At 42.9% G+C, this 22,508-nt stretch overlaps 1 protein-coding gene across 1 annotated transcript in view; it reads left to right on the forward strand.

Moving 5' to 3' along the window:
- The window catches only part of LOC126267503 (nephrin-like), an 880,351-nt gene that overhangs the window by 497,560 nt on the left and 360,283 nt on the right, over positions 1-22,508 (forward strand). Inside the window, exon 3 of the mRNA XM_049972800.1 lies at positions 2,891-3,102. Within this exon, the coding sequence (XP_049828757.1) occupies positions 2,891-3,102 (212 nt within the window). The remainder of the gene's footprint in view (positions 1-2,890; positions 3,103-22,508) is intronic.

Here is a 22,508-nt window from a genome sequence, read left to right on the forward strand (position 1 = left end):
CAAACTTTCGTGGAAAGCCCACGTTCAGGATTTTGTTCAAAGACTTAATGCTGCCATCTACACTATTCTAACGGTATTTCAAGTAAGTGGACGTTCGACACAAAAACCAGTCTACGTTGCTTATTTTCATTCACTTGTGTGGTGTTATATTTTGGGATAACTCTTCCCATTCTAAAAGGATACTTTTGTCACAGAAACTGGCGGTTCATGCAATATGTGGTGTAAGTTCGCGAACCTCTTGTGGACCCCTGTTCACTAGTCTGGGTACCTTGACATTCGCCTCTCAGTACATGTATTCCTTATTGTCATTTCTTGTTAACAATATCAGCTTATTCCCAAGAATGACCAGCTTTCATTCAGCTAATACACGCCAGAAAGCAAACCTGCATTTGGATCGCACTTGCTTAATTTCTGTGCAGAAAGGTGTGCACTACACTGCTGCATCCATTTTCATTAAGCTACCACAAGATTTCAAAATCTTGGCAGTAATCCATGCGCTTTGAAATTGAAACTGAAGAGTTACCTCATACGTCACTTCTTCTATTCTGTCGAGGAATTCGTTGAAAAATTGAGCTGTTTTTTTTTTTTTTTGTTTTATTGATTGCGTTTGCTTAAAATTAATGATGGCTTGACTTTTTTTCAGTTCATAAACATTTTATTTTTATCTGTTATTACGTTGACATTGTAATATTATATACTGACACGTTCCATGATCTTGTAGATTTGTTCCTCAGTTTAGTCCCACGGAATTTGATTTGTAAGTAAAATGAAAAATTAACTGAGTGATCTTTACTTACATTGACCATGATGCATGGAGTAATCCGCACTTTCTATCTGTTTATCTATAGTTACCTATAATATTATTATCTAAACACTTCGTAAGAGACTGAAATTAAGGATATCTCTCATGCTCTTTGGGAGTGTATCTGAAGATTAATTTTGCTAAAATTAGCAAATGAAAGTAAACCACTGACGCTCAGACACGAGGATAATGCCCTCTAGCTTTCACAATAGCAGCTAGTCCGAGCTCAAGCTGTTTCTGCTGGCGCAGTTTTCCTCGGCCTTTGAAGCATCCGTCGTGGTCGCCCTATACCACCTTACGACTCCCTTCGTCTGCTGTTATTGCAGTGCTTACCTCAGGTTTCAGCCACATGAATAAAGTAATTGTTCCAGGAGCCACAAAATGCCCATGTGATTATTACATTAAGTTCAAAACTGCTGACGATTAATTTTACCGCAAGAAATACTCTTTTCTTGCGGTACACGCGTAACGTAATAATGATACAATATCAGAAAATCGCAGAAAACTGATAGCCAATTTAAGGAAAAGGGTTCGATACACTGAGCAAGTCAATCACGTGTTGGTCCACTCTGTCCTTATGCAAGCAGTTATTCGGCATGTTGTTGATTGAAATATTGTTCGATGTCCTCCTGAGGGATATCGTCGGAAATTCTGACAGGTTAGGTCCTTAAAATCACAAGCTGGTTGGAGGACCCTGCACATTATGCACCAAACGTTCTCAGTTGGGAAGAGATACGGCTACCTTGCTGGTCAAGGAGGGCTGCGGCAAATAAGAAAAGAAGCAGCAGAAACTCTCACAGTCTGCGGGCGGTCATTATCTTGCTGAAATGTAAGCCCAGAAAGGCTTACCATTAAGTACAACAAAAGGGGGCGTAGTTTATCGTCGATGTACCTCTGTGCCAAAATCTTGTCGCTGATGACAACTAAAAGCGTCTTGCATTGAAGAGAAACGGCACCCATGACCTTCAGTCCTGGCTTTCTGGCCATTTGCTAGGCGAGAGTCAGGTTGGTATTCCACTGTTGTTCGGGGCACCTTCAGACACCCTTTTGCCGGTCATCGCGGCGCAGTTTGAAGTGGAACTCAGAGGTGAAGACATTTCCACTTCTGTCAATGACATCCCATGCCGAAAACATGTCTGGAGAGTTCCCGGACAATGGTGGGATACCAACCTAACTGTCATCCGGCACATGGTCCGGTAACCAAACGTGTTGGTCTGGGGTGCCATCTCTGTTCATAGCAGCACGATTTTGGTCTTTATTCACGGTACCCTTACAGCATAGCTGTCCGTCGACGATACTGTAGGACCCGTTTTGCTCTTCATCTAAAGGCACACTGGGCTTACATTTACTCAACAAAACCCCGTTATACATGGCGAGAGTTTCTACAGCTTGTCCTCGTGCTTTGCAAACCCTGCTTTAGCCCGTAAGGTCACCCGTCTCTCCGTAATTGAGGACTCTGGAGCATTATTGTCAGAGCCGTCGAACTATCTCGGATTATGATGACCTAACGGGCCAGTTGGACAGATGTGGCACACTATCCCTCAAGAACACACCTAAAATCTCTATCAATCTGTACTAAGCCAAATAAATATTGGTATAACGGGCAGAGGTTGGCCAATGCATTATTTACTTGCTCGATTTGTGAAGCTTTTTCTCTTGAATAAATCATTACCCTTGTTCTGAAATTTTAATAATCTGTCTGTCTATACACATACAGCACACCTACGGCTTTGCATCCCATCCAGATAATTTGTTGTATGGAAACATATTCTTCTTCCTTTTTCTTTTTCCTTAGAGTGTATGAGTTTATTGCTTAGTGAGCAATTCAAGACAGCATTTCAAATTTTCTAATTCGGTCAATAATTATACGAAATAGTGACGATCAAGCTCGTTGCATCTGAAAGCAGCTAATTAAGCGACGTATAACTTGGAGAAAGTGACGGTTTTAACAGGTCTACAATATGGTACGTAGGTCCTAGTGATCTCTCCCAGTGAGTGGTGGAGTAGTGTAGTTACCTTAAAAAGTATGCAGCAGCGCATTAGTAAAGCATCAACAGGCTTTGTCGCTGAGTGTGGGACTCGTTGCAGCTTCGACGCGCGGCAGCGGCTGTCGGCGCCGGTGGAGTCGCACTGGAAGCACCCCCAGCTGGTGGCGGACCGCGGCCTCTTCAGCACCCTGGAGTCTCCAGCCGAGCTGACCCTCAGCCGCCTCCAAGAGAGCGACGAGGCCGTCTACCGCTGCCGCGTCGACTTCCGCCTCTCTGCCTCCAGGAACTCCAGGGTCCGCCTCACAGTCGTTGGTGAGTTACGCCCAAAGGACTCTTTTGTGCCGGTCTGCTAATACCAAGTTTACTCACAATTATTGTCCGTTAGACTTAAGATTACATTAGTACGTGTTCCATAGATCATGAATACGACACTTCGTAATGATGTGCAACGCGTCAGGTTAATAAAAGGTGTCAATGCAAGAAACTACATTACACAAAATATTACATGACACTCAAAATTTTAATTTTTTTTGTGAGGGATGGGAAATTACCCACTTACTATATCCCAAAATTCATCTAATGAGTAGTTGCCATTGATAAATTCTTTTAATTTCCTTTTAAATACTATATGGCTATCTGTCAGACTTTTGATGCTATTAGGTAAGTGACCAAAGACTTTTGCGGCAGCATAATTTCCCCCCTTCTGAGCCAAAGTTAGATTTAACCTTGAGTAGTGAAGATCATCCGTTCTCTTAGTGTTGTAGCCATGTACATTGCTATTACTTTTGAATTCGTTCGAATTGTTAATAACAAATTTCATAAGTGAATAAATATACAGTGAGGCTACAGTGAAGATGTCTAGTTCTTTAAATAAGTGTCTGCAGGATGATCTTGGATGAGCTCCAGCAATTAGTCTGATTACACGCTTTTGTGTAACGAACACTCTTATACTCAGTGATGAGTTACCCCAGAATATTATGCCATATGAAAGCAGAGAGTGAAATTAGGCGCGGTAAGCTAATTTACTCAGATGTATATCGCCAAAATTTGCAATGGCCCTAATAGCATAAGTAGCTGAACTCAAACGTTTCAGCAGCCCCTCAGTGTGTTTTTTTCCAGTGCAGTCCCACATCAATGCACACACCTAGAAATTTTGAGTAACCGATTTTTGATCGAAGTCTATATTTATTAATGGTGTCATTCTATTTACAATTTCACCGGTTAATTCTTGTCTGTTTGGTGTGATAGCTATACTTGTATCATCGGCAAAAAGTACCAGATTCGCGTCTTCATGAATATAGAATGGCAAGTCATTAATATATATTAAGAGCAGCAGAGGGCCCAGGACCAAACCTATAGGCACCCCATTCTTGATTGTCCCCCAGTTTGAGAAATCACCAGATTTTTGCTGAACTGTTTATTTCAACTTTCTACACTCTTCCTGTTAGGTATGATTTAAACTATTTGAGCACTGTCCCATTCATACCACAGTACTTGATCTTATCTAGAAATATTCCATGATTTACACAATCAAAAGGCTTTCATGGATCACAAAAAATCCCAATGGGTGACTATCGGTTACTGAGAGCATTTAATATTTAATTAGTGAAAGTATATATACCATTTTCCGTTGAAAAACCCTTCTGGAGACCAAACTGATGTTTTGTTAAAACTTTATTTTTACAAAGGTGTGAAGCTACTCTCCAATACATTACTTTTTCAAGAATTTTGGATAAGGCAGTCAGAAGAGAGATAGGGCGGTAGTTGCTAACATCGGATGTAGAGAAACGAAGTTTGTTATTTCTACATTAACCAAGTCTCTCGAACCTATTGTCTCAATTAATTTGGAGACATCCGCTACAGTTGTGCTAATTGTTTATTCAAACCACGAACGGTTTCGGAATTTTAAAATCATATCTGCAAGTGTATGAAGTTATTGTATTTTTAACACATAACATGAGGTCGGGCCAGACGGCGCCGCAAACCGGTTGTGGTTTTAGTACGTAATTACTACAATTGATGCTGATCTCTCTATATTAATTAGCGTGCCTCGCAATTCCGATGGTCTTGGATATCAAATCTTGTACTATAGCGTCAAAATTATACGGAGTGTGTAGATCTTTTGAGACTAAAATTATGTACCGGACTGGTACTGGTACGAGGGTTCTTCGCCTTTCAACGGCACCTGTTCCTCCAACAGAACAACCCAAGCACGACTCACGCCCTTGACACAGGCAACTAATGGGCAGAAACAAATAAAAATCCCAGCGTCCTTACGTACTGTTAACACATTGGTTCCACTTTCGTGAGGATTACCATATGTCCCTACAGAAATGCAGTTCCATGGTTTTTCCAGAATACTTAGAACTAACGCTCGAATGGCTTCTTTGAAATTACCTAGCTCCTAAGTCCCAAAGCATTCTCTCTCTAAAGGATATTATCATCGACAAAACGTTGAATTCTTTTCTTTTTCTCTGTCAAAACCAGTGTCTGTAATCGTTTGCTGTCAGTCAGCCGGCCGGCGTGGCCTTGGGGTTCTAGGCGCTACAGTCTGGAACCGAGCGACCGCTATGGTCGCAGGTTCGAACCCTGTCTCGGACATGGATGTGTGTGATGTCCTTAGGTTAGTTAGGGTTATGTAGTTCCAAGTTCTAGGGAACTGATGACCTCAGAAGTAAAGTCACATAGTGCTCTTAGCCATTTGTCTGAGGTCAGTAACGGCACCTTTAAAAAAAAAAAAAAAAAAAAAAAAAAAAAAAAAAAAAAAAAAAAGGTAAAACTTAAAAGCTTGTCTGTAGTCTGTGCAAAGCGTCCTGCTTTCCTAGGAGGCTACACAAGTACACTGAAGCGCCAGAGAAACCGGTATAGGTATGTCTATTCAAATACAGGTATCTGTAAAAAGCAGAATACGGCGCTGCGGTCGGCTACGCCCGTATAAGACACCAGTCTGGTGCAATTGTTAGACCGGTTACTGCTGCTACAACGCCAGGTTATCAGGATTTAAGTGTACTTGAACGTGGTGTTATAGACGGTGAAGGAGCGGTGGGACACAGCATCTCCGATGTAGCCACGAATTGGGGATTTTCCCCCACGACCGTTTCACGAGAGTACCGTGATTATCAGGACTTCAGCAAAACATCAAATCTCCGACATCGTTATCGCTGGAAAAAGATCCTGCAAGAACAGGACCAATGGCGACTGAAGAGAATTTTTCAAAGTGACAGAAGAGCAACCCTTCCGCTCATTGCTGCAGATCTTAATGCTGGGCCATCAACAAGTGTCAGCGTGTGAACCGTTCAACGAAACCTCAGCGTTGTTGGCTTTCGAAGCCCAAGGCCAACTCGTATACCCTTGATGACTGGACGGCAGAAAACTTTACGCCCCGCGTGTTCCCGTCAACACCGACATTAGACTGTTGATGACTGAAAACTGGTCGGACAAGTCTCGTTGTATGGAGCAGATGCACCTGTACGCCTATGGAGACAACCTCAGTAACCCATGAACCCTTCATGTCAGCAGGTGACTGTTCAAGCCGATAGAGGCTCTTAACGGTTGAGGGCGTGTGCATATGGAGTGATATGGGACCTCTGATACGTTTGGATACGACTCTGAGACGTAACACGTACGTAAGCATCCTGCCGGATCAGTCTGATATCCTCTGTGCATTCTGGAGGTCTTTGGCAATTCCAGCAGGACAATACGACACCCCATACGTCCGGATATTCTTCAGAGTTGCTCCAGGAACACTGTTCTGAGTTTAAACACTTCCGCTGCCACTAAACTCCCCAGACATGAACACTATTGAGCATATATGGAATGCCTTGCAACATGCTGTTAAGAAGAGATCTCCATCTCCTCTTAGTCTTGTGAATTCGTGGATAGCCCTGTAGGATTCATGGTGTCAATTCCCTCCAACACTATTTCGGGATTAATTAGAGCCCATGACACCTCGTGTTGCCGCACTTCTGCGTGCTCGCATGGGCCCATACGATATTAGGCATGTGTACTAGTTACATTGGCTCTTCTGTGTAGTTTGTTGCACGAAAGACCGTTGCAAACTTAATATCCGGTTAAAAGAGTTCTAGCTTTCAGTCTCTAATAACGGGGATTTTCGATACATTGTGATCCTGTAATGCATTCTTTAAGTGTGTCATCACTTTCAAATGGCTCAAATGGCTCTGAGCACTATGGGACTTAACTTCTGAGGTCATCAGTCCCCTGGAACTTAGAACTACTTAAACCTAACTAACCTAATGACAGCAAATACATCCATGAACAAGGCAAGATTCGATTCTGCGACCGTAGTGGTCGCGCGGTTCCAGACTGTAGCGCATAGAACCGCTCGGCCACCACGGCCGGCCATCACTTTCAACACTTGCTAAGAGCTTGATATGTTGTTGTTAGATGCATATTTATTACACCACAAAACGACGTAATCATACATTTCTGACAGTGAATTCAGTGTCACGAAGTACTTGATATGCGATGCTCTACGAGCTGCATAGTTCTAGCCCTAAAGACATGTGACCACCTGAAGCTCCTGCAGATTTGTTGATCAATTAGAAGAGCTACCTGTTTTTATTCCATAAAGCCGGGTGATACAGCTGAGACTTCTTCTTTTCATAAGTCGTCAGCCACTGACTGGTCTGATGCGGCCCGTCACCAGTTCCTGATTTGTGCCAAGTCCTACAACTCAGGGGAGCGTTTGTACCCTACGTCCCCAATTATTTATTGGATGTATACCAATCTCTGTCCGCTTACAGCTTTTACCCCCGTCAACTTCCTTTAGTAACATGGAAGTTATCGTCTGAGTTCTTAACACAAGTCCTTTCATCCCCTGGCTTCTTAACACTGTTTTTCATGTTTTCCTTTCTTCCTCGATTCTGCGAAGAAAATCCTCATTTCTTATTTCTCAGCCTAATGTTTATCAGTCTTTTGTAGCACCACATCTCCACGTCTTAGATTCTCATCTTCCCGGGTACTTAACAATTCATACATTTCTGCTATACAACGTCGTTCTTCAAACGTGTCTCCTCAGAAAATTCTTCCGCTTATTAAGGTTATATCTGATAGTTGTGCAACGTTCTCTTTGCCTGATTGGTCTGCATTTTATGTCGTCTTTGCTTCGTCACGCGTTGTTTTGCTCCATTGCTATTGTCTGCTTCCTGGTCACCAACTTCGATGTTGTGTTTAGCGCCAGAGGTATCGTCTTTCATTAGTTATCAAATAATCCTTGGTGCCGGGTTCGAACTCTGTCACTGTTTACGTTTTAAATAAAAATCTTCAGCAATGGTGGCCGAAGACTTTCGGCATAAGGAGTGACCGTCATATGCCAACGCCTGTGTCAACGTGGGTGAAGGCGAGAACAGAAATTCAGGACCCCCTCCAGCCTCTGGAGTGGGGAAAGTGCTCCAAAAATGCGAAAAAAATGAGCAATGATCAATGATATGAGGTTGCAGAAGGCAATGGAAAACACTGCATTAAAAACACATTCAATAACATTCATCTACAGCACACGTGCCCTGTAAGCCAAAAAATGTCTTGATGATCGCTCCATTGGCAAAAGTTTCCGGACTAGTCCCACATTCGGTTCTCTAAGAGTCGAGGCGTGGAATGCCGGAAGTTAGAACGTAATAAGGAAGCCTGAAAATCTGAAAAGGGTAATGCTAAGACTCAATATAGATGTAATTGGCGTCAGTGGAGTGAAAAGAAAAGAAGACAAGCATTTATGCTCAGACTAGTATAGGGTAATACCAATAGCAGAAGAAAATGGTATAACGGAAGTAGGATTCGTTATGAATAGAAAGGTAGGACACACACACACAGAGAGAGAGAGAGAGAGAGAGAGAGAGAGAGAGAGAGAGAGAGTTACTATAAACAGTTAACTGACAGGGTCATTCTCAACAGTATCGATAGGAAAGTAACACCGAAAACAATAGTTTAAATATTCATGTCGAGGTCGCCAGCAGAAGATGCAGTGACAGAACGTATATGAGGATACTGTTACACAAATTTACTATGTAAAGGGAGATAAAAATCCAATAGGCATGTTGAATTAGAATGCGTTTACAGGGGACCGATAACAATTAAGGGTTACGGGAAAGTATGGGCTTCATAATAGGAAAGACAGAAGTGAAGGACTAAATGAGTTATACAATACATTTAAGATAGTGACAATGAATTCTGTGCTCAAGAATTACAAGACAAAGAAGTAAACTTGGAGAAGACCCATAGGTAGAGGAAGACATCAGTTGATTCCGGAATCAGATACTAGATTGTGAGGCCTACACCTGGGCAGTTACAGACTCTGACCGCTGTTTAGCATTGATTAAGAGCAGTCTGAAGCTTAAGACGCTAGTCAGAAAGAATCACTGCGCTAAGACGTGATATACAAAAGCACTAAGGAATGAATACTTGTGCTGGAAGTTCTCTGAGACTCCAGATACTGCTGTAATGAACAGCAAAGTAGACATATCAGTGGAAGCGGATCGGAAATCTGTGAAAACGGCTATCCCCGATGTTGGAGAGGACGACTTCCGTACAAAGACGGTTACAGTTAAAAAACCATGGGTAACAGAAGAAATATTTCAGCTGATTGACTAATGAAGAAAGTACAAAAATGTTCCATGATATTCAGAATATAGAAATACAAAACACTTAGGGATGAAATAATTAAGAAGTACAGGGAAGATAAGGCGAAATGTCTGTATACAAAAATGAATAAAACTGAAAAAGAAAGTGTTGTATCTGAGACGGGAACGGTCGCGAGCTTAAGGTGATGGAAAGTGCCTCGGGACCCAAGGAGCGACCCGTCAACAACAACACAACGGGAGAGGACGGGCACAACCAACGAAGGACCTAACGAATGACAACAGAATCGGAACAACAGATTCACAAGAAACCACGTCCACTCGTATTCAAAACAAGAAAGTAAATACGTCGTCTAAGGCAAGGCGATATGTTAGGAGACGCAAGCAAGATTAGACTGTCTGGCTAAACTTCTTTTTCCTTTATTAGAAACTGGCGAAGTCACAGACAGACTCTTAAACACATGATCGGGGGCGCCGCTATTGGCCACTGGAAACCATGTGTTCCACTGCGGGCGGCCCTCACACTAAATGTGGACCAGGAGGAGCGCCGCCACGGCTTAAGGCGCGTATGGTCCAGAGACCTCTAGGGGAATGCAACATCTATGCCGTCTGGCGCGGACTCAAATTGCGCCGCGCGCGGTACCAGAGAAAGCTCTTGGAAAGATGGGTAGTGTCCAATATGTAGAAGAACCAAGAGGGAACAATAACAGTGGAAGATTAAGACCAAGTGCACGTATTAAAAAGCTCGTAAGGATGTGGTCTTTCAACCATACAGTTTAATCTGTACAGCGAAGAAACAAAGAAGAAAAATGAAAGAACGATTCCAGAGTGGAATTAAAACTGAAGGTGTAAAGTTAGTAATGTTAAGATTCGCTGATGACATTGCTGTCTTCATTGATAGTGGAGAAGAAATGTAGGATCTGTTGAATGGAATGAACAGTTTAATAAGTAAGTAACTTGGACTGAGAGTAAATCGAAGAAAGACGAAAGTAACGTGAAATGAGAACAGCTAGGAACTCTACATCAGGATTGATGGTCATGAAGTACATGAAGTTAAGGAATTCTGTCACCTAAGCACCAAAACAACCCTGGACGAACGGAACACGGTGGGAAAAAAAGCAGACTAGCACTAGCAAAAAGGGCGTTCCAGCAAAAGAAAAGTCCGATAGTATCAAACGACAAGGTGATAAGGCATATGTCTAGGCATTATGGAATGTCTTCCATGGTACTCGAGGAAGCTATGGAGGATAAAATCTGTAGGGAAAGAGATTGGCATACTTCCAGCAAATAATTGAGTGTGTAGGTTGCAAATGCTACTGTGAGAGACATAGGTCTGCAGAAAAGGGGAATTCGTGGTGGGCCACATCAAACCAGTCAGAAGACTTATCACAACAAGAAAAATTTCCTGCTAACCATTCTTCATCGATTTCCTGATACATACTCTGAACTCTTTAATTTAATCAGCACATCTTGTAAATCTTTTCACTTCCACTTAGCAATGGTACCTTTTCACCCTGAATTTAATCCCGCTCATGGAGATTTTATTTATTTCCATAATTGCTTTATTGGTGTTTATATTATTTAGCAGGAGCGAAAGACTGTATGTCTATCTTACAACTTTTTAATTCAGCTCCTTGTCAATCCACCTTCATTCCTTTTGTTCTATCTCGGTTCCTGCACAGATCTATAATAATCCATCCTCCCTATAGTTGTATTTTTCTGAGAATTTTGCACATGTTGCACCATTTTACATAGTCGAACGCCATTTCCACGCCAACAAATCCTACAATCTTATCTTGATTTTTTTCAAGTTCTGCTTTCACTATCTATCGTAATATCAGAACAGCTTTGCTGGTACCTCTACTTTCCGGAAGCCAAACGATTGTCTTTTAACACATTTTCTATTTTCTTTTCTATCCTTCTCGGTATCATCCTTGTTTTCAACTTGGATGCATGAGATTTTAGACAAACTGAGTGATATCTCTCGCACTTATGTGTCATTGGCATCTTCTAGGTGGTGTGGAAGATATTTTTAAGGTAATCTGCAGGTATGTGTCCTGTCGCAGAAATTTCACCAACCATCTTCATCCTTATGTTGACTACTCCCCCCAATAACTTTAGAAATTCCGAAGGAAAGTTTCCTATTCTTCTGATAAACTCTGACTCTAATACTGTACCCCCTTTATGTTCTACCACACCACCAGACAAGCCCTCTCTCTTTTAGAGACCTTAAACGTACTCTTCCCATCTACCTGCTCACTCGCCTGCGTTTAATACTAGAATTACCACTGCTGTATTCATGTTCACGCCAGTGTTTTTAATTTCCTTAAGGATTAATTTGACGTCTCTTTTGTTTTGACCAGGTATCATTATCTTCCCATTTCATTTCACTGACCCCCAACTGCATATATGGTGCGCCTTTTTCCTTTGGCTCTTAAAAGTTTTAGCTTTCCCTGTCACCTCCGAACTTGTTACCAATTCGTTGATTACTTAATCTTTTCATTCTAATTAATCCGTAGTTTGTAGCCAGAGAAATTATCGTGTCTTCTTTTTTCTTCATTACAGACCGAAGCCCTGTAGCTACGATTGACGTCTTTTTATTCCATGGTTTTCGTTTAATTATGCATCCTGAAGCCGATCATGACGTGATCTGTGGACCCCGATTTTTTCACGGGAATTTAACAAACGGCCACAAGTATGTACAGTTCTCAACAGGTGATCTGTCCCGTTACGGCAAGGCATGCGACCGGGTGCAATGCATGAGGCAATACACGATGGATGTTGTACGTGCGCTCAGTCACATATAACATTTGTAGACTTTGACTTGCGAGTTTAATTAAAATAAGCGGCCTTGTACTTCAATTTAAATCTCAGGAAACTTTTAGAAATTATATGGGTGATTGAGCGTACAGGCAGTTATGTGTTTTCCATCTATATTCCGTTACTCGGAATGACAGCAACATCCATGGTGTACTGTCTAATGTCTGTCTTATCTCCAGTGATATGTCTTGGAATGACTGCGATAGCACATCTTTTAGGAACTGTAGATACTTGTGGCCGTTTACAACTCCCGTCAGAAAAGCAGGGACCATAGGTGACATTCTCAACGGACTCCCGACGACATGAAACGCCATACAAAAAAGATCGTGTTGCAGCAAGTCCAGATTTCTATATGCTGTATCCTTAAAAAGTTTTACTATCTAATGGCTGGTGAAGCAAAACATCTTTTACCTGGAAGCGTATTGGACAAGGTGTTTTGGGAAATCATCAGAAGAAATTAGACCATGGGTTATATGGTATAGCAGATACAATTCTCTTAGAATATCTACTAAAATTTGATCCGTAAGAGTGGAGAAATTATCGTGCCTTCTTTTTTCTTCAGTACAGGTCGAAGCCCTGTAGCTATGTTTGGTGTCCTTTTATTCCATGGTTTCCGTTAACTTCTGCATCCTCAAGCCGTTGTTATCGTCATCTGTGGTCCCTGCTTTTTTTAACGGGGCCTTATAAAACGGCCACAAGTATGTACAGTTCTCAACAGGTGAGCTGCCGCCGTTATGGCAAGAAATGCGACCGGATGTAAGACAATGCATAATACAAAACACGATACTTCGGCATCCTCAAGCCGTTGATGACGTAATCTATGCTCCCCGCTTTTCTAACGGGGCTTTAATAAAAGGCCACAAGTATGTACAGTTCCTAACAGGTGATCTGTCACCGTTACGGCTAGACATGCGACCGGATGTAAGGCAATGCATGAGGCAATACACGATGGATGTTGCATTTCTCTCTATACGCGAAGACGCATTTCAGAGAATTGTATCGATTGCAGTCTGTAGCTTTATATTTGTATTTTCGGCTAACTTTGATTACTAGGGACACACAACCATAACACAAGGCAACTACAAACTAGTGCACGAGTTCTGTCTTCCAGTGACCACAAATAACTTGGGGCCTTAGTGTCTTTTTACGCATAGGACTATTCCTACATTTTACGAAAACGTAGCTAGATTCGTGCAGAAAATAGTCTAAATAATACAGACTTTTACTACAGTTAACGTTTTACCCATGAATAGCATCAAATACTCACTCATGTACATTGTATACGAATGGGACAGAAATCAGATAAAGAAATCTTGGCACCTCGTAGTTTCCCCATCGTATGCTTCAAGGTGCACACTTCGGCACAAACCTAGGGAATGCTACACACTAGCCCACAGCTAAATTCTCGCGAGATCACACGCGTCTGAGCATGCTGACGTAGCCATGTGACTCTACAGCGAGTGTCAACAGCACTCACCAGGGACTCGCGAGTTCACCGCGGCTGGGTAGGCAATTAAGATGGTACGGCCGTGCGGCATTGTACGCTGGTGAACCCCAGGGGAGTTTTCAACTGGCTAATTGTAAAGGCTTCCCTGCCCCGACACAATGGCGTCTTTCCTCCGCGAGGGTCGAATGCTGTGTAGGGGGACTTTCACACGAGGGAGCGTGAAATCAAGTTTTAGCGAGCTGAAGCCATCTGCTTTGCACTGAATGTTACGTGTCCTTTGATACGAAAGGCGCGTACCCATCCATCCTCCGGCCCGGAGAATATCACGAATATCAGTTTCCTCCCAGTCCACTCCGTAAAACAGATACACCCCACTTTGAAAAAAAATCATTTTCACGCGTCATTAACAGACAGTATAGATAAATATAAAGTTGGGAAAAACTTTATTCCGTTAGAGTATTTGTTCATTGACAGACATGCAAATACAATAAATTAAGTTTTACAGTTTTAATGAAACTTTCCATGTTTTTGCAACTCCGCGTCAGAGTAACGGCCACTTGCTAAATTCTCCTAATTCGCAGTCTAATACTCGTTCCTCTACGTCATACACATCTTTTCCAGTTTCCTCTGCTGCAGCATCACCAGAAAATTTCTCTCCCACATGATGACCTTCAGTGTTCTCTTCCATCCATCCATTCTCTCTTCTACATATAACAGTTGAAATCCTAATGCATTCCTAATTCTACCACTCTTGCTTTTAATTTCAGCAACGATTGTTTCACCTTCTCCTTCACTGTATACTGAGACAGTTCTTCCGACCATCGTCTCTGATAAAGTTCGTGGTGAAACCTTCAGCTGTCCTTTATTTTGCACAATTTGCTACTAGGTTCTGTCAATTAGCATTATCAAGGTTAGCTGGCGTAAACGGCAGCAACGTTATACCATAATTTTAACAAAAGTAATTTGCTGTTTTGATCTCATCGTAGTACTTAAAAACATGCTGACAATATTAACCGTGTACAAGTATTCGTCAAGAAGCTAAGTCCACAACTTCTTATTGCGACCTCTGTACCACGATTCTCGAACACCATTGTTCTTTCTGCATTTGGCCAATGGCCTTGCCACAGTGCTAAGATAGGTTCCCGTCAGATGACCAACTGAGAAGTAGCGACTCTGTTACAAAAACTCACAGCAGCCGGCAGAGCGATATGCTAAAAACATGCCCCTCCGTATCCGCATTCAGCAACACCCATCGGTTGAAGGCGTCATGGCGGTCTGTACCATTGGATCATTCAAGGCTGTTTGGATGATGAGTTTCTACATTTGAGCTTCGACTTGGAGCTTAGTATTAATGCTTATGGCTCTGTGATACGAGAATCTCCTTTGCACATGCCCCAGCTCATGTAGGTTTCATTTACAATAACAGGGCCGACAGCTGCCACAGGTGACCAATATTTCTGGCCCTGTAATTAATGTCGGTCTATCACATCCAGATTTCAAGTTACGGATCCTCCAACTGACGGGGAAAGATTAGGTGGAAGACTGGTCTCTTTCATTCTGTCATAAAGGTGCGATCCAACCAGTAATTAGAAGCACTACCTTGTTTCCAAAATTTCAGACGAGCAGGAATCTGATACCTTCCTAAGTACGAACGTTAACCAACCACGGTTCATCTCGTTCTCAGCTGCATCGCATGGACAAGGATAATACACTCTGGGAGTGTCAGAAGAAAAAAAGTTCCATCGAAATACAGCAAAACAGCTTAGTGCGAAGCCTTGAGAGATAGAAGATAACTTCTCCAATAAATGCTTCTGTTTCACTATGTCATGTAGATCCTTAAATATGTAAGGACTCTTTCTTAGATTTCTACTAGACTGGAACGTGTGTACATGCAATTTGGTAATCTATCTGTGATTGCATTAACACTCTAACCTCCAGGTCTGAACATCCCAATATACGTTGAGTTCTTTTCATGTTCTATTAATTTGTCCCTAATTAATAAAAGAAGTTTACTTAACTGTACAGGGTGAGTCACTAACTATTGCCAACAAGAATAACTACGAAAGTATGAAGTAAGTGATCTGACAGTAAGAGCTGGAAAGTTTGTGCGACAAAAACTTTGGATGTGACAACGGGGGACATAATATGACATTGGTTTATTGTTTACAGAAGGTGTTCGAAGTGGATTTCTAATCCCTGTCTAACACAACTTCTCAGACTTTTAGATTCTCTTCCTTTAGATATTTTAACAGTCCATAATTCACTTCGACACACAATTCTGTGGTACAAACGTTTGTTCTCAGAAATTTCATTCTCGAATTACCATCCGTGTTTGATAGTAGCAAAGCCCTCTGAACGAGGCCGGTCATCATTGCCTGTGCTAGTCTGCTTCTTCTATCCTCGTTACGTTCAATCTTTACCTTGCCTCCGTCATATCAGAGTCCCTTCACTTCGTCCTCTTGGTAATACCAAGTTTCGATTCTTTTATAGCACATCTCATTTGCACTATTCCTCATTACTTTCATCGCTTTTATTGTTTTGTTTATTCCCAGTCCATATTCTGTTCCTGTTAAAGTGTTCACTCAGTTCAACAGATTTGGTAATTCTTTTTCATTTTGACAGTGGGAGCAATGTCATAAACAAATCATTAGATTTATATAATTTTACCCTCAAGTTTAATCACATTCCTGAATTTTAACACACTGACGAAAAAAAATCCCCATTTCTATAAGAATTTGTGTGACACAAACGAAAGTAGATAGACATGTTTCTACATCTGAAAGATGATGTCTATTCATATTTGGCGCCAGTCGTCTAAGGGTGGCGCTATTAGCTCTACTATGACGATGCAAGTCAGGTTTGCTTTAATTACACGCTGTAACGTCAGTTGATGTAAGACAATAATGCTCTCTGCGCGTCAATAACGCCATTATTAACTCCTCGCTGTGAACGAGTCGTGCAGTAGGGTCACGAGAAGCTCTTGTGAAATTGCAGAAAGACTTGGCAGGAATGTAAGCCGCTGTTCATAAATGCTGGCACCGGTTGCCACGAGAATGAACAGTCGCAGGATGCCCACGTTGCACTCTCGAGAGCAAAGACCGTTATGTTGATCTGTCGCATCGTACTGCATCCGCTGCAGCAATCTGAGCAGCAGTGGGCGCCACAATGACGGAACGAGCTGCTACAAATCGGTAACTTCGAGGACAGCTCCGAGCCAGACGCCCAGCCGTTCGCAGCTTCAGTGGTGACAGGCGAGAGCTCATTGGAGGACAGGATCGACGTCTGTTGTGTTTTCTGGTTAAAGCTGGTTCTTTCGGGTGCCTGTGATGACCGTCTGCTGGTTAGAAGGAACCCAGTTAAGGATGTGCCCCCTACGAGTCTGCGAGCTACACACACTGGTCACACACCGAGAGCGCAGTTTCGCAGGACAGCATGAGTGGTTATGCCCCGCACCCTGGTTGCAGAATTGTACGTCAATCTGGTATTTCAACCATCTATGAAGAGCATTCCAGGAGATGTTTCCCAACAGGATAACGCTCTCCCGTATACGGCTATTGTCACTCAACATGCTTTACAGAGTGTCAACATGTTGCTTGGCCTATCTTCAGCCGAGCATATACGGGACATCATCAAACAACTCCAGCATCTTTCACTACCAGCATTAGCCATCCCTGTAGTCACTGTCCAGGTGCAACGGGCATGAAACTCCATCATAAAACGTGACATTCGCACCTGTACGACACAAAGCATGCATGTCTGCTTGCTTGCATTCAACATTCTGGCGTTTACCTCTTTTATTAATGTGATTTCAGCTTTGCCATGGCTTATCTCGCCCTTACATTAACCAGTGACCTTGCAGTGTTAATCACTTAAACATGTCACCTAGACTAATGTATTCCCGAATTTTTTTCGTGTTACATTTTATTTCGTCTATGTATATTCATCACTTCTTCATTAGATAGGTCGAACCAACTTATACCTACTATTTTGAGAAATTCAGAAATCTTGCTCCATTTTACTGTGTCGAAAAAGATTTCTAAGAGAGCTGTTTGTTTGAACCGCCGATCGATCACGAAATAGTAATGACGGTGAAAAACAAAAAAGTTTTATTTGTCTCATTTAGCCATGTTTTCCGGATACTTATCTGCACAATTGCCGCTTTGAATTTATTTTGGTTTGGTACCAACTTATCAATAACCTCATTATGGAGGCAGCTTCCTCTGCTTTCCGTCGATTCCCTACGCTGGTCTGTACAAAAATCATCTGTTCACAGTCAGCCTGTCATGTGAGCAAACCTACGAAAATCAGAGGGAGTCACGTTGGGGCTGTAAGGTGTGTGATCAGAAACTTCCTAACAAAAACGCTGGAACAACATTTTTGTTGCACCTTCAGTATGCAGCTGAGAATTGTCATGAAAAAGGAAACGCATGACAGTTGCATGAAATCAGGTGAAACCTATCAGCATAGGTGTCACACTTGGCTGGGGAATCAATTGTTCTAAGCGTCTTGACGTGCTCAGGGCTTTTTCAGAACTGAAATGTGCAACATGACGTATCTACCGCGCGGAGAGGCCGCGTGGCTAGAGGCGCTATGCCATGAATCGCGCCGCCGCTTCCGACGGAGGTTCGAGTCCTTCCGCGAGCATGGGTGTGTGTTGTTCTTAGCATAAGTTAGTTTAAGTAGTGTGCAAATCTAGGGACCGATGACCTCAGCAGTTTGGTCCCTTAGCAGTTCACACACATTTTGACGTTATCGACAATCTTACCGGAGACAGTGCACAAAACATGTTTTTCATTGTGGTTTGAATTTCGCCGCCGATCAGAGGTTCTAACAAAATTGCTCTCTCTCTGATCGTCAGATCCTATGAAGATGTTCTGGCGTTTCATAAGAGTTACTGCGAGTAGGACTTCCCTTGAATATGTCAAGGAAATAATGACTAATTGCATTTCACACTTTGTTTCACCTGCTTCAAATACAGGAACACAGTCATCGATAACAGATGGTTTGCCCTCTATACATCGTTGGCAGTCAAGTCACTCATTACTGACACGTAGAGCTGAGCAGTTTTCACAGCAGGCGCTCATTTTACTTCAGTGATGATGCAACTCCACGACAGACATACACTCCTGGAAATTGAAATAAGAACACCGTGAATTCATTGTCCCAATAAGGGGAAACTTTATTGACACATTCCTTGGGTCAGATGCATCACATGATCACACTGACAGAACCACAGGCACATAGACACAGGCAACAGAGCATGCACAATGTCGGAACTAGTACAGTGTATATCCACCTTTCGCAGCAATGCAGGCTGCTATTCTCCCATGGAGACGATCGTAGAGATGCTGGATGTAGTCCTGTGGAACGGCTTGCCATGCCATTTCCACCTGGCGCCTCAGTTGGACCAGCGTTCGTGCTGGACGTGTAGACCGCGTGAGATGACGCTTCATCCAGTCCCAAACATGCTCAATGGGGGACAGATCTGGAGATCTTGCTGGCCAGGGTAGTTGATTTACACCTTCTAGAGCACGTTGGGTGGCACGTGATGCATGCGGACGTGCATTGTCCTGTTGGAGCAGCAAGTTCCCTTGCCGGTCTAGGAATGGTAGAACGATGGGTTCGATGACGGTTTGGATGTACCGTGCACTATTCAGTGTCCCCTCGGCGATCACCAGCCAGTGTAGGAGATCGCTCCCCACACCATGATGCCGGGTGTTGGCCCTGTGTGCCTCTGTCGTATGCAGTCCTGATTGTGGCGCTCACCTGCACGGCGCCAAACACGCATACGACCATCATTGGCACCAAGGCAGAAGCGACTCTCATCGCTGAAGACGACACGTCTCCATTCGTCCCTCCATTCACGCCTGTCACGACACCACTGGAGGCGGGCTGCACGATGTTGGGGCGTGAGCGGAAGACGGCCTAGCGGTGTGCGGGACCGTAGCCCAGGTTCATAGAGACGGTTGCGAATGGTCCTCGGCGATACCCCAGGAGCAACAGTGTCCCTAATTTGCTGGGAAGTGGCGGTGCGGTCCCCTACGGCACTGCGTAGGATCCTACGGTCTTGGCGTGCATCCGTGAGTCGCTGCTGTCCGGTCCCAGGTCGACGGGCACGTGCACCTTCCGCCGACCACTGGCGACAACATCGATGTACTGTGTAGACCTCACGCCCCACGTGTTGAGCAATTCGGCGGTACGTCCACCCGGCCTCCCGCATGCCCACTATACGCCCTCGCTCAAAGTCCGTCAACTGCACATACGGTTCACGTCCACGCTGTCGCGGCATGCTGCCAGTGTTAAAGACTGCGATGGAGCTCCGTATGCCACGGCAAACTGGCTGACACTGACGGCGGTGGTGCACAAATGCTGCGCAGCTAGCGCCATTCGACGGCCAACACCGCAGTTCCTGGTGTGTCCACTGTGCCGTGCGTGTGATCACTGCTTGTACAGCCCTCTCGCAGTGTCCGGAGCAAGTATGTGTTCTTTTTTCCATTTGCAGGAGTGTATATGACCAGTTAGTTCTTCCGATAAATGATAATTATTCCATTTTCAGAATAGTCTGAACATGGCGCCTTTCCTGTTAAGAGGATACACGTCTGCTGAGTCAAGCTAAAGAATGCTGACTTTCTCCGCTACCTGAAGACATTAAGTGTGGAGAAGGATTTGCAATCACATTAGTAGCACTTTATGATAGTCCGTAGGAAACGTCGCAGAAAACTCGTAGAGAATTAATTGTGACAAAAACCTTTAAAGCAGACGGTGTAATGATAAATGCGTATAGAAAACATAGGATAAATCGTATGGAACAAACATGGTGTATACATCTGTTGTCAAATATGTCATGACGTCAGTGACACAGATACACTACTCAAGTGCTAATACCATGTCCATTTCCTAGTCTTGCATCTTCATGCTGGCTATTTGGGAATATTACGCAACATTACAATTATAAGAAAACTCTTCATTGCTTCCTTGCTTCCTGAAATGATGGAAACTTCAGCAGAGTAACGATCTCCAGTTTTTTATACGTATCCGTGGCAAAGACTTATCAAGCTGAAAGAAATTACACAAATCACAGAAGAATATGGAATACTAGTCAATACTGGCATATCGGTATGATCAACATATTTGGTTAACGACTGGGAACAAGTTTAAAATTTAACCAATACTATCAGACGACTTTATCAAGTAGAATCCCGAAGTTTAGAGCATCTCCTACATTCTTGTCTACCTTAGCTTGATGTGGATTTACAGGGACAGGTAAATTCCGTTAAATTCTCGCAGATACAGAATAGGAAGGTATTACTGCCACGTCTTGCACACAAAGACGATGCTGGCAAGATCTACGAGGGTGAACGGACGCCGGCTGCGATACAGGAAAGGTGGGATCAAGGAGCTTAGTGCTCTGCTAGAGCACACCAGCTGGACATGGTGATAACAGAACACAAGGAGCGAAGGGCGGGAGAGGGCGACACAGAGGTGGCCAAAAGGAAATAAAGAAGACAGACGTATCCTCGTATCAATCTGTCACGTTTTAAGCTTAGGGGATACTTGCTTTGGACGTTTTGAGGATAAAATTGCTGCCAACATCGAGGACAACAGCACAAGCAACATGGAGCTGTCAGCGGTGAAGCTGTTGCATAGGGTCTTTCAGAGACACTTCACAGCAATTTCTTTTTCTTTCTTATTATCTGTGGGTTCGATATACTCTGACAAAATATGTTCTTGGCCAACCAATAAGGGCGAGAAGAACGGTCACCTAACAATTCTTGGTCGCTGCTGAAAAATTAAGAAATCATACATTAGAATTTCACGTGAGAAATTGCGAAAAGTAAATTCCGGGAAAAATAGCTCTAAAAGAGCAGCTTTGGCAATTCCTTCGAAAAACGTCTCCTGAATATCACTATTTGAACAGCGCTTAAGTAAGAAACAAAATTTTGGATATCATGAAGGTGTAGTTTGTTGTAGTAATAACGGAAAATATTACCACTTCCATGTTTCAATTAACATTGTTTATAATTGTAGCAGAGATAAAAGAATAGAAAATATCACACATTTTCATTCTCATTTACATAATAAGCGTCTAAAACCCACATCCATCTGGCTTTAAGATTAGTTAGGTAACTCTATGTTTATTTTGGATTCGCCAAACTATCTGTTAACATGGGAGCTACTGGAATGCTTCGCGAATTCTTTGATATAATCTCGCGTTCTCGAGCACTGTTGGCGCAAAATGTCATAGAATCTTACTGTTGGTGCAAAATGTCGTAGAATATTACTTTTCAACGAAACTAACAGAATTCGGACAGAAATGTTTCGTATTTAAGGCAGTAGAATGAAAAAGAGGCAGACAGCAAACTGTTTGTTGTTTCAAAAGCAATCACAATAGCCGTTCATACAGGGTGAAAAGTATTTAAACCGACCAACTCTGGGAGGTTGTAAGGGACATCAAAACCAATATTTTTCCCTAACGTCATTTTTTCCTATGTGGAGTACTTAAACCAGTAGAGGAAGATTTCTCTGGCGCAAATTAATTAAACCAACAAACACTTTTCCATTTTTATGACCAAGAGACAACACATTAACACATCCCAATTTCAGTTACAGTATATTTTGAAAAATGCCTCCATTGACACGTAAACAAAGGTTACACCATCGGATCATTTTCTGTCTGACATGGGCAAAAACCCCAGCAGTATCCTTAATTTTTCCTGCTGCTGCTACTATCCGGGCAACCAGATCCTCTTCTGATGCAACAGGAGTTGCGTAAACAAGGTTGCGCACCTTTCCCAACACAAAAAAGTCCAAAGGGGACATATCTGCGGATCGAGCACACCGTGGTATACAGCCACTTCTGC

The sequence above is a fragment of the Schistocerca gregaria genome, chromosome 4 (assembly GCF_023897955.1).
Source record: "Schistocerca gregaria isolate iqSchGreg1 chromosome 4, iqSchGreg1.2, whole genome shotgun sequence".
Classification (NCBI taxonomy): Eukaryota; Metazoa; Arthropoda; class Insecta; order Orthoptera; family Acrididae; genus Schistocerca; species Schistocerca gregaria.